We start from the raw sequence: 13,879 nt of genomic DNA, 5'->3' as shown, positions 1-13,879 counted from the left end.
TGAACAGGCCAAAGTCAGCCCTCCAGAAGTCAAGTCTGCCCTCTGGAAGTCCTAAATCTGGGAAGGGGTAACCCCCTGCAGCAGTACAGGATGAAAAGGACCTGGGGGGCCTGGTGGACTAACCCTGAGCCAGCCTAGTATATTGTGTTAACAGGAGTGTAGTCAGTAGAACCAAGGAATTGATTATTTGCCCTTACTCTGTACTTCCTAGAGCATATCTGGAGTAGTGCATTCATTTTTGGATCCCCCCAGTATAGGGAGATTGTTGATAAACTGGAGCAAGTTCATCAGAGGCTGCCAAGACTGACAGGAGACTGGAGCACTTGCCCTGTGAGTTAAGACTGAAGGATCTGGAACTTGTTTAGCCCAGAGAAGCCAAGCCATCCTTCCAATACTTACAAGGAGGTTACTGAGAATATGGAGACAGTCTATTTATTGAGGTGCACAGAGGGAAGGGTCATCAATTAAAAGGGGAGGTTCTGACTTGAGGTATGGAAGTAATAATTCACTGTTAGGATAACTGAGCATTGGAAAAGATTACCCAGTGAGCTTGTGTAGTCACCAGCACTGGAGGCTTCTAAGAACCAACTGGATGAAAGTCCTGAACAACCTGGTTTGAACTGGGTGTTGACCCTGCTCGCAGCAGGAGGCTTCAGTCAGGAGAGACTTCCTGAGGACCCTTCCAGCCTGAGTGATCTTGTGCTAGGGACATTGGCCAATATCTTATCCTATCAAGAGACCCTAGTAGTATGTCTGTTGCTACTATTTAATATACAAATTAAGTAAATGTTAATAATTGTTGCTATATAGTCATATATTTATATGTGACATACACAGTATTTTTGTAATTATTGTCTTTTGGATAGTAGTGGTGGATATTCTTGGTAGTCTGATGTCCAAAGAAAATTTCAGTGTGATTCATTTGCTCACCTGCGTTAGCGTTAGATGTTCTTTGCCTTTAACTTGATGCTTTTACAGTTGCATGAAGCCGAAAATACACATATATTGAACTGGCTATGGAGAAAGAGCTCCTTGAACTGTTTTTTTGTCAAGAAGCTTGTGCAGTTGTAGTTCTAAAAGGATAAAACTCCTTTGACTACAAAGTCAAAAACGCGCTGGTCTCATGATACAAAGTGCTGAACTGATTCAGGCTCACTTCACTAATTCCAGTTTGTTCAAAAATTCTTAAGAGGATTTTCTTAACAGGAAAACTTTGTCCAGATGGATGTTATTTTCAGTAAGTTATCCTATGTCTGTACAAGTCTAACTTTATGCCAGCTGAGAAGCTGTGATCTTCCTGCAGCTGGCATAAAGCCGGTGTAAGGACTGTAGTCTGCTTTTTAGTTTGACATAAATGTACTCATGTGCCTAGCTCTGATCCAGTTTAAATCGCCAAGTGATCTGGCATTTTGTGCCTTGAGTGTTTAGGTTGACCAGTGGCACAAGGGTTTCCTCTCTGTACTTAAATGATGTAATGGTGACCCTAAAACATACAAAACAAACCCACAAACTTTTAAAACCTTGGGTTTGCCTTTCTGAAGTTTGCAATCACCCGATTCTGCACAGATTGACCAAGAGAGGGTGCTCAAAATCCATCCTTTACCACTAGATTGAAAACATTGCATAGCTTGCAAGTTGTGCTCAATGTGTTAGTGGGGACACTGAATTTAAATGCTAAGGAGTTTGCAAAAGTAAATTAAAAAATAAAAAAGCAAGACTATTGTCAGAGTTTCAAATCTCCACGGCAGGGAGAAAAATTATAGGAGTGTACAGGAAGAATATAGAAATAGGTACTACCTCTCAGTTACACACAGTTGGGATACAAGATTGAGCAGTTAATTCCGTTTTCTTCTAGGATTCTTAATTTTTCTAGTTTGTAATTATGGTGTGTGATGTCAGGAATGTGCAGACATTTACTTGTCTAAATGTTGAAACCAGTTTAAAAATACTAACTTAAACTTTTAAAATTGTTAAGTTTAATTGCAATTTTGGAGAAGCCAAGTACCTGTAGTAGGTAGCAGTAGTCAAAACACTTCATTTAAGGACTGAAAATATGTTCTAGGTATTTAGTCTGATCTTAGAATTGAAGAAGAAAGCTATGAAAGTTAGCTTTAGGTAGCAGTAGTCAAAACACTTCATTTAAGAACTGAAAATATGTTCTAGGTATCTAGTCTGATCTTAGAATTGAAAAAGAAAGCTATGAAAGTTAGCTCTTACCAGATTCTGTCTCTTGGGCCTCAGATGTTGAAAGCAGACATGTTTTGGGGGTTTTTTTGCAAACTCCATATGACTAGTAATTACAGGTGTCCTCAGGATGCAACCAAGTTTCTTTAAGGTGGCATAACATATTGTCAAAAATTCATAGATGGATTTTAAAATTAAACTGCATATCTGTGCTCTTTATTATATAAAATCAGTTCGGCTTCAAATTACTATTTGGACAGTTGGTGTTTGTTTAATGGTTGTAAATTACACAGATCAAACCATTTTTCTTGCTGCATCTTGCTCTGCATTTTGTCAGTTGAAAAACAGATCATCTCAAGAGATAGCCATTTATTTGTGAGACTTTCTTCATAGATTCAGAGTTCATAGATGAATGTGTTTTGGATTTTTCCCCAGATGGTTCCCCGCCTCCTCCAGCCCTCCCCCCACCCCCAGCTCATTTACTTCAAAAGCAACTGACCATTATCCAGTTGTGCTCCAGTTTCTCTATCACCTTAACAAGGACATCCAAGGCAGATCGATTTATCTTTTCATTGATAATCATGCATGATTTCTTGTTTCAGATCTAAAGCTGTCTTTTTCCTTATAACTTTGTTTCAAATTAAAAAAAAAAGTAGAAGAATTCCTACAATAACTTTGTGTTTATCGTTTTTAGGTTCCAGCATCAAAATTCTTGAAGATCAATTTGATGAACTAATAGTAGAGACAACAACAAAGCGTAAGCAGTGGCCTAAAAAGATACTGATGCATGCTATCCAAACCATGAAAGCAGAGCAAGAGATGTTGGTGAGTAACCTAAGATTTTCAGAAAACCTTTGCATGTGGTAGCTGCTGACCACATGTAACTTGGAAGAAATAAATCATCCAATGTTGCTTTTGATTCTTTGTCATATAGTGAGATTGTTGCTTTGCATTAATTGGTTTTTCAGTAAAATGAGGGTTACTACAGAGTGTTGTGACTATGAGTGAATTGGGCCTGTGGCACAGTTCCGCAAGTTACTTAAGCAGATTGCTTCAACATGATGACTTGTGATTTACAGGCCAGTATACACGTATTTAGCTTGTCAAATCCGCGTTTCTGAAATCCTTGGCTGAAGACTGGTTGAAGTACTAACTGTTTTGATACGTACAGATAGATATTATCATGTGCAATGTATGACTTCTAAAAAGATGTCTGTGTTTTCCTAAGTACTTAAGTTGAGCTAACTTTTTGTTGACTACATTGAATAAGTATTTTCAATAAAGACAGAAAAAAAATGGTAATATGGATTAATGAATAGGTGCAGTAATTTCTCTGTTTTTTTGACACTAAGTGTAATTACTGGCATTAAACAATCCAGCCATGTCCTTGGTTGCTAAATTGCTTTCCTGCAGTTATGTTAGGCCTGCCTTTTGCTTACCTGCTGATTAATTAGAAGTCAGTTTTCTCTGGGGAAAAAAAAAAGGACAAGAGGCAATGGGCACAAATGGAAACGCAGGAAATTCCATTTAACCATTTACAAATAAAAATGGACTGTGAGGGTAGTCAAACACTGGCACAGGTTGCCCAGTCAGACTGTGGAGCCTCCATTTTCGGAGATTTTAAAAAAATGACTGGATGAGGCCCTGAGCAACCTGCTGTTGTTGGCCTCGCTTTCAGTATGGACTAGAGCATCTTTAGAGGCCCTTCCCAAACTGAGCTATTCTATGATTCTATGCTAAAGATGACAGGGATTGTTTTTAATAAAGTTGTTTCAGAGCCTGCATTGCATATCTGAGGACTAAAATTGACAAAATTAAGTAACTCTCTAGGTTAGCCAAGCATAGATGATTTACAGTAAGTAAAAGTGCATATATATGTCTTAAATCTGAGATATTTTCTAATATATATTGCCTTTTGTGATCTCTCTGTTTTGTCAATATATAAAGTATGTAAAACAAACAAAAAAAATCAACTAAAATAAAATATGCTATGGCATAACACCAGGATTTAACAAGACCTTTTAATCTTTCTGCAAAAGGAAAACTATGTTCTACCTGAGTCCCCAAGTGGATTAGTTCTTTAGAATGCCTCTCACGCTAGCTTTTTTCTGTTGCTGACCTCTTCAAATTGTACACCACCACAGCTAGATGATTATTTTAATTAAAAGTGTCTGCGTAATATAGAAAACTTTTAGCTTATCTCTGTAAATGAAGTAGCTCTCTTTTCCCTCTCAGGTACTTCTGCGAAGGTACTAGTGTTTTCTCTGCTTTTGGTTGAGGACTTTTTATGTTCTTTTTTGACCCTAGCTACTCCTGTGATGCATGTTTTCTGAGGCAAAAAGAGCAGCTATGAAGACATGGTAATTAACTGCAGTTTATCTGGAGAGAATCACTCATTTAGTGTAGTGATCTCCCTATAATTGCCAAAGCAAGAGATCATCCTGCAGGTTTTCAGTCAATACATTCTGTTATGTTTGGGGATAATGCAAGCACTGTTTGTTCTTCTGCTTGGAGCTGTTTCTGTAAACTTGCTAAGAAGATGTGTGAACTGTGAAAATTTTGCTCTGGAAAACTACAGGGAGGAATAATTAACTTTCCTCTTACTCGTTTTTGGTTGAAGAAGATTGAGGGACAGCTCCTGAAGTGGAGAAAAATACTAACTTACAGATGATATAACTTAGTTCCCACGTCTTTGCTTTCTTTCCTTCTTCCTTGGTAGTAACTTCTAATTCCACCTTTAATATAATGAAATATTAGTTGTATTTATCATTTATTATTAGTTAGCTTCACGTCACAATTAACTGATGTCAAGTCACAAGACTCACAGTAGGACCAAAGCGCCAGAGAGCCTGGTCTGTGAAGGAGAGTGTTCTTATTCATGCATAAGTAATTGCAGGGCTAGAATGTACTAATTTAAATAGTTTTCTTTTTCTTAGCTTTTTGTCTTAATATACCCTTCGTTCGAGTTTGCTCCTCTGTGAAAGCTTACTGGTTTTGTGAATGGCTTCTTAGAAGCCAGAGCAGCTTTTTCCTCAGTTGTGCAGCAGGTGGCAATGCTTCTTCCAAAATGCCTGGATTTCAGTTTAGTTCTCATGCTTTAATAATTAGAATTCTGCAGACTGAAGCATATTTTGGAGACGTGTTTGCAGTGCACTTAACTGTGTTAACCAGAACGCTGAGTATCTATAAACTGTACCTCTAATACATTCTCTATCTAAATAATTCCACCACCGTCTCCTCGTATTAGCCTTACTCCATTGTTCTGACTGCTGTGTGTATATTAGTTGTCTATTAAACCAAGAAAGTATTTCAATTTTTTTTTTTTTTTTTTTTTTTTTGATTATGCAGAAGCTCTACCAGCCTTTAATAACACCAGAAGAGATAAGATCACAGCCTTCTCAAGGTACAGATTTTGCTGGGAGGGCAACTGTACTGAGGAAACACTGCCTACCTTAGTGGCTAGCTGTAAACGTTTAAGAAGCTTTCTTTAAACTTGGTTAAAATTGTTGACTGTTTAAATAATGAACTAAAATAGCTAGAAGTTTGTCATAACTGAATGTATTGCTGCATCAGTTTGTTGTACCTGTTTCTCTTCTTCTAAGTCCTGTCTGCTCTCAAGCACTGTACTTAAAGGCAAAAGCTGGCCACCATGTGGGTATTGGGTAGAAATTGTCACAGGGCTACCCTCAGTAGGTTTTCTTACTTTTTTCCTTCACCACTGGTGGAGGCCAGATGGGGAACTAGATGGATTGCTGACACTATACTTTGACCATTCTTGTGTTCCTTTTACATGAATACTAGAAATGCTTCAGTCTCTCTTCCTAATCAGTCAGTTTCTTCAGGGAATTGAAAGCAATCGGGTAGTACTCAGTGATGGCAGTGGTATCAAATTTTCTCCTGCCTGTGTCATTTGTAAGGGTTGGTAAAGTAACAAAACTGCAAACAATGTCGTAAGTTTGCTGCATGCTTTTGAAAGATTCCTTATACAAACTCCTTGGAAACAAGGTGGTGTGTTTTGCAGTTGGTGATTGGGATGTGCTTTTTTGAGGCTGGCCTTAAGAAATTGAAAGTTTTACCTTGCCTGTTCTTAAGTATTGAAAAATGACAGAATTTACCAATGCTGTTCTAAGTAGAAAAGTGTGGTTACAGAACCCTCACTATGGATTACAGCACATGATGTAAAGCTGGTGTAACAAGAAGTGGTGTTAAAAGCTGGGCTTAATCTTCCAGTTCTCACCCTGCTGATCTGCCTTCACTCTCGGCATCGTTTCCTCTTTATAAACAGGAGACATTGCTTCCAGAAATGCCAGTCTCTGCAGCAAAGCAGCTAACAGGAGCAGTGAAGAGCGTCACTTCGTATCTGGGTTTCTTCTGGTTTCTAGTGTCCCAAGCTATGCTTTTCTGATGTGAATTAACTAGTTCTTGTAAGTTAGTAACAGCTTGCACTGTGGTATTGCCTTTTTAGGTTAGGTAATAGCAAAGTCCTAGCCAAGATGGCATAGAGTTTGTTCTGAATTTTAGTGTTATGTAGTCTTTGGGAAGTTTATGTATCCCAGTTTAGCAAGTACAGTGGCCAGAAACCAAAAATGTTTAGATTACTCAATACCTTTCGTTTCCTTTTTTCATTTCCCTATGTTTTGGAAAGCCTTGAACACTGAGGAATATAATGCTGTCCATGTCAAGCTGAACTCCTGCAGGCAAATTTCATTTAACTGTGTGCCAGTCTTTCTGTATAACTGGAATAATCCAAGTAATTATTTTTACTTTTACTTAACTCCTTCCTTGCCATTTCATAGAGTCACCAGTCTTCTAATACTGTACTCTAAGAATGCTTCTTGATGTACATAAACTTCTTCTAGAGAACGTCCATTCATAGGCCTCTGTGGTGTATTTAAGGAGGCTGCTGTTGGACTGGTTTTCCTTCCAAACTTTAAATGTTGGTGCATTTTAACATCCGTGTTCATACACAGATGATGCGTTCCTAAACCATGTCTGATCAGCACATTGGGCCTGCGGACAGTCAGTTTAACAAAACACTGTCTCTTGCTGCTTAACTACGTTTCAGCAGGGGATCACTGTCACCCTGCGCTGGAATACAGTGATTGACTTAAATGATCTTCAGTAGCCCTAATGAGATTGACTTCAAAGCAGAATGCTGTGTTGAGCCCTGAAAGGGTTTAGGGATGTGTGCACCATCTGACATCGTATCCTACTGCAGGCACTGGTGAAACCCTAGAGAAACGTAACAGTAACGGCGGTGGGACTGCTTAGTTCCCAGGAGCACGCTTGCTTATCCGCTGATTTTAAGTTTTTGTTGATGGTGTAGTGTTGCAGATGGAATAATGGCGGAGAACGTGCAAAACAGTTTTGTAATAAAGAGTTTAACTCTTGACTAAAGAATTATTATTGCTTGTAAAGCAGTAATAAAAAACTTACATTGAGTTGATGATCTCGCCGGATTGCTACTGCAATCAAACATTTGCCGTTTTTCCCCAGTATTCTGCACCTGCTGTCTGCTTCAGTGTTCCTGAAAGCTTCTTTTTCTTTCTTTTCTTATTACCCAGCAAAATTAATGCAGTTCATGTTGTTTACATTTGGTTCTTTTTTATTCTTGGTGTTAAACGCTTGGTAAGTCAAGCCGGGAGAAAAATGTAGCCCTTATTGTAAAAGCAGACTGGTTGCTGCCAAGCTGGAGCAGTAAGATTATATCTTTTCGCCTGCTTAAAATGTGTTTGCTTCATCTCATTTTCTCCACAGTTGTGTTTATTCTCCCTCTTTTGTGCATTTTTATCAAATGTAATATGAGCTTGAAAGGTTTGAAAACTGTTTGGTTTTTTTTCTTTATAACTTTTCTTCCTTCATGTCAAATACTGCCTTTGTGTCTCATGTTTTGTATAAGCTGTGGGTTTTCTAGTGAAGAACTTTGTGGCTTGCTGTAGTTGAGACTTCTAGACACTACTGCACTTTGAGTGATTACAAGTAATAAGAGTAGGATAAAACATACGAGTTGACATCCCCAACGCTATAATGAACGGAGTGTGTTGCGGGTTTAAGTTTTATACATGGACTCTACTGCTTTTCTGTCTGATTTCTAGGAAGTTGATAGAAAGTAATGGGAGGAGGGAATTACCTTTCAGAAGTTTATTCGGGCTCTGTGTTTTTCTGTAGATGCTTACATCACAGATCTGAAGCAGATGACAGAAATGGCATCCAAACAGATCAGTGGAGCAATGAAGGTGAGATTTCTGTGTGCTCCAAGAGGACTTTTTTTTTCTTTTTGTGATCTGATAATATATCACAAAACAGGAGTTCTAACGCATCTTGGTTATAGTTGTGTACAAAAAAAGCCTGTGCGTGTACTTTTGAAGCAAGTACTTCTTTAAGTTTGGACTACTAAACTTAAGTCTGTAAATTATTGCCCCTCACGTGGTAGTAAGGAAGATTGCCCACAAAAAATAGGAAATATTTTTTACAGAGATTTTAGAACCTGCAGCATCTGAAAAATAAAACATCTTTTGAAGACCTGTACAACTTCATATAGCACGTGACATTTATTATTTCAGTACCAGCTTGGACGTGAAGTGTGGTGTTCTTGTGATATTTATTCACCTTAGAGATGTAAGGAAGAAATGTTTAAACTTGACATACTCTTTGCATGGCTTCTGAGTGTAGGCCCTTGTCACTGTTAGGCTGGTAGCTCTGAGTTCCCAACCTTCACCTGCCATCCTAAGGATCACCTCTGCAGACACTGAAGCTTTTGTGCCTGTCAGAATCTGATTAACATATTTCATTCATTGTAACCATTACTTTTCCCATGTAACTTGAGATACTTGGGTTTGTTTTTGCAGTTTCTCCCAGCGCTAATAGAAAGAGCAGAAGGTTTTTCCCAAGCGTTAACTTGGCAACCAACCTTGGAACTCTGCAAGCTGCGGCAAGAAGTCTTTGCTGGTTGCAAGGTGAAGGAGGAAAATGATGTCCAAAATTTCGTATCACCAGGAGAAGTCACACCAACAGACGCTGATACCAGTAAAAATCCTTATGTTTTGCTAAAAAGAAAAAGAGTTGCATCTTCACCAGAAAGAAGACGCTACCCACTTCGACGGAGGAAGATTACTCTCAGCGCATGAATTTCTCATTTAGTATTTACAGCTGAGATTCCGATCTGAACTCTTGTTCATTGTGCTCGGTCTTTTTTCTTAAAACTTCGTCTCCCCTCTGATTCAGTGCTATACATGGGAGCTTCCTTAATAATTTAGTCTTTGAGCCTTTTAAATATTTCTGGTTTTACTGTCACACTAGTGGTATATGAAAGCCTACGCGTACCAGTAGGATTTGATATCCAGCAAGTATATTTGCCGATTAACTCTCATTTTTTGCTCTTCTGTTACAGCATTTAGCTTGAGTCCTCGTGCTTCTCAGCGTCTGAGCACATGCTTTATGTATGTGGGCAGTCTTTTAGCAAACCACTAAGTGCTCGTTTATATTAAGCATGTCTCTAAAGAGGTTGGAGAGCATCTAGTTCTCCTAGTACATCTTCATTTATTACTGAATTGGGTGGGTATTTTTTTAATAAATAAATTGGAAAGAAATTCACACTGGAGCATATTGAGAACACCAGATTTGATATGACGTTATTTGATATGACAGTTTTTAGAATACCCACACACATGTGACATTGGTCCCTGCTATTCCACCTTTCCTGAATTTAGGTCAGATGGGCTTATTTATAGCCATGTTTGTTTAAACTTGGATTTTTAGTAATTGTGTTTACTTGCAGTGCGCTCTTCTGAACAAGGATTTCACCATCCACGTCTTACCATCTGATACTTTGTTTCATGTAATCCAATTATGCAGTCTGGGGGTTTCCTGGACAATATTTCTACCCATTACAGGATCTTGACCGAGGTCATGTGTGCATTTTTGGCGTTTGACTAAACTGGAAAGATAGTATAGGCTACCAGGTATTAAGTTGAGCTTACTTGGTTTTTTTCCTTTACACATTACTACCTAGACAATTGCATAGTAGTACTAAATTGAGCATTGTGCCTTAACTATTCATAACTTCTTCTGGTTTATGATTGCATGTGCTTGCAGTAAATACTCATGTCTAATCTGTAATGTATTTCTCACACAGTAAATGGAGTGGTTTTTTAGAAGCTTTATTAATGAAATGTACTGTGGTAAGAAGATAGATCCAACGCAATGTCTAAAGAGACTGAAAAGTTTCAAGAAAATGTGTGACAGATTTTAGCATTTTTTTTGTAAAGACGAGCATCTGTACTGAGACTTTGTATATTTAATCATATGTAAATATTTGTTTCCCGTGCTCTTGTATATACAAACGTGTGTTTTTATATGAAGTAAATTAAATCAATTAAGGAAGATCAGAGCTTCAGATAATGTTGTCAGTTCTAATCCTGGGATAGATGGTGACTGAACAGTGAGTGTACTTCAGAAGACATCTGTGTTAAATATTGGCTTGAATAACCAAAGTAGTTCCGTTTACTGCCTTTGAACTCACAACTGTTATTAATCTCAGGGCTACGAAGCATCTAATGTAAGTGAGGACAGGATGTGAGCGGGACTGGAGCCACAAAGCTGTGGGACTGGGATGTTTTTTCACACGGCAACTTGCTGTTCTAGCTGCTTTGCGTACGCGTGCTCTGTGCTGTGTTGAAAATGCCCACCATGGCTTTCTTCACCAAGATCCACAGATACTCTTTAATCTGAGTGTTCCTAGACTTAAGATGAGCCCTGCAAGATTTTGCATGGCTACCATTACAGTATTTGAACGTTTTCTATGTTAATAGGAAGATTCCCTGCTATTCTCTGCAAATAACGAATGACAAGTACAGAAAATAGCTAGGAATGGGCACATCTCTCTGAAGAGCTCCCATCAAAAATGGCCACGGTAGGACAAATGCCTTAAGAAATAAGGAGGGCGAGCACTGTGGATTAAGACTTAATAAGCGAATTAATGAATCTGCCCTACAGTGCATGTTAGTGTGAGGAGATTGCAGGATAGCCGGTCTGCACAGGGTTTGAAGGAAGTGGGAATGGATGCCCTGAGCTAGGGCAGCCGGGTCGGGTCCTATGGCCCTTGTTTCAACCGCACCTGGGTGGAAAAAGAAAACAAATGAATGTGGGAGTGCTGGCCAAATAAATAGTGTAAAGAAGGATAAAGGAAAAAAATCAAGATTCCTAGTGCAGCATACGAATTTACAAATCTCTAATGGCTGCTTTTGGGCAGGCGGCAATGGAAGGTGTCAGAGGACCTCCCTTTAAATGCAGGTTCTGTGATGAACTAAACTGAACACTTGAATGTTCAGCTGTTTTTCAAATGATTATTAAAAATTTCTACAGCAAGTGCTATCTGCAGCTGGCCGTGCCTGGCATCTGTTCTTCTCACCGGCAGAAATAGGTAGGACACTTCATTTTTTCCCATTCCAGTAGCCTTTTGTCCTTCAGTTAACTTTTCATAGAAATCAGCAGTGTTGTGCAAGACAAGTGTCTAATCATGCTTCTACTGAAGTGTCACAACATCCAAACTTCTTATTTTTAACTTGGGGCGAATTGGTATTGCATCAAGAAATGTCTGGTAGTTTTTCTTTATATAGCCTTTGAATTTTGTAAGACAGTGCAATGGTGATGGATGCTTGGGAACATTTGCAAACCGAGTTTGAATTTCTTGGCCTTTTGGGGTGAGATGGAACATCTCGCCGTTTCTCAGCGTCTGCTGTCAGCAATGTGCTCGTCAGGGTGGGCCATCCTTACCCAAGAAGAACTTGTAAATTGGAGCACTACCCACACACGCTTTTGCTGCGTGTAGTTTCTGAAGGGGATTACGAACAGCATGCAGGGAAGCTCCTCTTCCAGAAATCTTCACGTGGATGCCAACATCTGTTTGGAAGCTTGGGCGCGCTGGTGCTCTGAAACCCAGTTCCGATACGTGCCGTTCTTCAGAAAAGCAGCGGCTGTGCCAAGCTGCCTTCAGCGACTCTAGTCTGCGTGTGTGTAGGCTGCTTCAGCGCACACAAAAGTCACTGATAAACTGCAATTTTAAATGTAAACTCGGCTGACTAGGCTGCTTTCTGCGCTTGTTTTCTCTCCTGCATAGAAACGGCCTGCCTTGACTGCTGCGTTGCCTGGAATTACTGTGTAGGCATTTCTACAGATGTACCAGAGATAGCCTTAATACTAAGCAGAAACTTGTTCCCACAAGCAAATTTTGACTTCTTATTTCCTTTGCCACTGAACAAGAGCAGACTGTTATTCAGGCTCAAGGGGACCGTCCCGTGACTTCTCCCATACTTGTGGGAGCCTGGACACCTTACTCTGCATTGCCGTGAGTTATTCAGTGAAGTAGATATTTACTCAGTACTAATAAATTCTTGGAAAGGTGCTCAGGACGTGATGCTGTTAGACATCCTGTGCCTCCCTGTGCAGCTGCCATTAACGGCAGCATTGCTCCTGGTACAGCACGAGAGCGTCATGTGGGGTCAGTTCCGAGGCCCTCTGTGGAAGGGGGCTTCTTTTGTCCCCGCAGATCACTCTGAAGGGCTGTTGAGGTATTTTGTCCTCATGGTTCTTAGATTTTACTGCAAGAGACTAGACCTGTTCCCTGAGCTTATCAAAATGCCGGCTTCTAGTCCCGTTTATTTCAACTGCGCTTAAGCTACAAAGGCAGCAAGGAGCCCAGTGCTCTCTTCAAGCAGCTATCCCAACGAAGTTTCTGCTCGTGCCCGTATTTCCACTCTTTAACTGCGAGATGTGTGGTTACTGCAAGATTGGGCTGTTCGAAAGGGGAGAGCGATTCACCCTCTAACCGCTCACCACCTGGCAGCTAGGGCTGCCTTCCACCCACACCTTCTGCCCCCTCCGTCGGCACCCCCTCGGTAAGCGTCCTGGTGTCGCCATGTTGGATGACGGAGGAAGGAGAAGCAAGCCTGCTTTTAAATAAACCAGGGGGCTGGGAACATCCAGTAAGGTGCTTGGGAGACTCAGCGCTGTCTGGGGACACAGGTGAGGTCGGGACACTGAGGAGTGTGCCCATCCGAGTTGTAGGTCCCCGTGGCCATTAGGGTGGGGAAGTACTCAGTCCTCCAGGGTCAGAGGAGCTCTGAGGAAGCGCAAAAGCAAAGGTGTGGGTAGCCTGGAAGATGGAGACAGAAGCTGCTTTGGGGTGGAAGAGCTGGGGAGAAGCGCTTCCCCCCAGGGAAGTCTTGGTCAGGTTTTTCAGTAACGCTGATGGTCCCGGAGCCCACCAGGAAGCCTGTGGCAGAGTGCAGACTTCGCTTTGACTCTCGGACTCCCGGGCAGCGCGGTTCTCTCAGCTTCAGCGTGAACTGCGAGCCAGATCTTCCTGAAAGGACAGTCTATATTTACTCGGTTTGCAAACTTTGTAACTTCATCCTTGTCTAAGCCAGATGACTCAAACTCCTGGGGAAACATGAAAAATAGGGAAGTATCTGGTTTATTAAGATACCTGGGGCTTTATGACTGACTGCCCTGCAGGCTTGGGGCACGTAACCCTCCTCGCGTTGGCCATGCGTTTGCCCCGGGAGTTGAGCATAGCCGTGAGTGCACGGTAGGTGCCACGTACAAATGCATCTACGGTAGAGCAGGGATGTTGTTGGCGTACCTGTCGGTGCCAACACCCCCCCTTCTTTCAGAGCAGGGGGCCAAGGCAACGCTT

General features: G+C 40.6%; 1 protein-coding gene across 1 annotated transcript; it reads left to right on the top strand.

The window, feature by feature from the left end:
• Nucleotides 1-2,878: 2,878 nt before the first annotated feature.
• On the top strand, nucleotides 2,879-9,311 carry NSL1 (NSL1, MIS12 kinetochore complex component; the record flags this gene model as incomplete). Its single annotated transcript, XM_010295833.1, has 4 exons — nucleotides 2,879-3,009; nucleotides 5,533-5,587; nucleotides 8,353-8,420; nucleotides 9,033-9,311. Coding segments are annotated over 4 exons (533 nt in total), but the record flags the coding sequence as incomplete, so codon positions are not given.
• Nucleotides 9,312-13,879: the final 4,568 nt, after the last annotated feature.

Source organism: Phaethon lepturus, unplaced genomic scaffold (genome assembly GCF_000687285.1).
Source record: "Phaethon lepturus isolate BGI_N335 unplaced genomic scaffold, ASM68728v1 scaffold12971, whole genome shotgun sequence".
NCBI classification, from domain to species: Eukaryota; Metazoa; Chordata; class Aves; order Phaethontiformes; family Phaethontidae; genus Phaethon; species Phaethon lepturus.
Note: the sequence above shows the minus strand (reverse complement) of the source record. Positions and strands in the feature narration are given on the sequence as shown.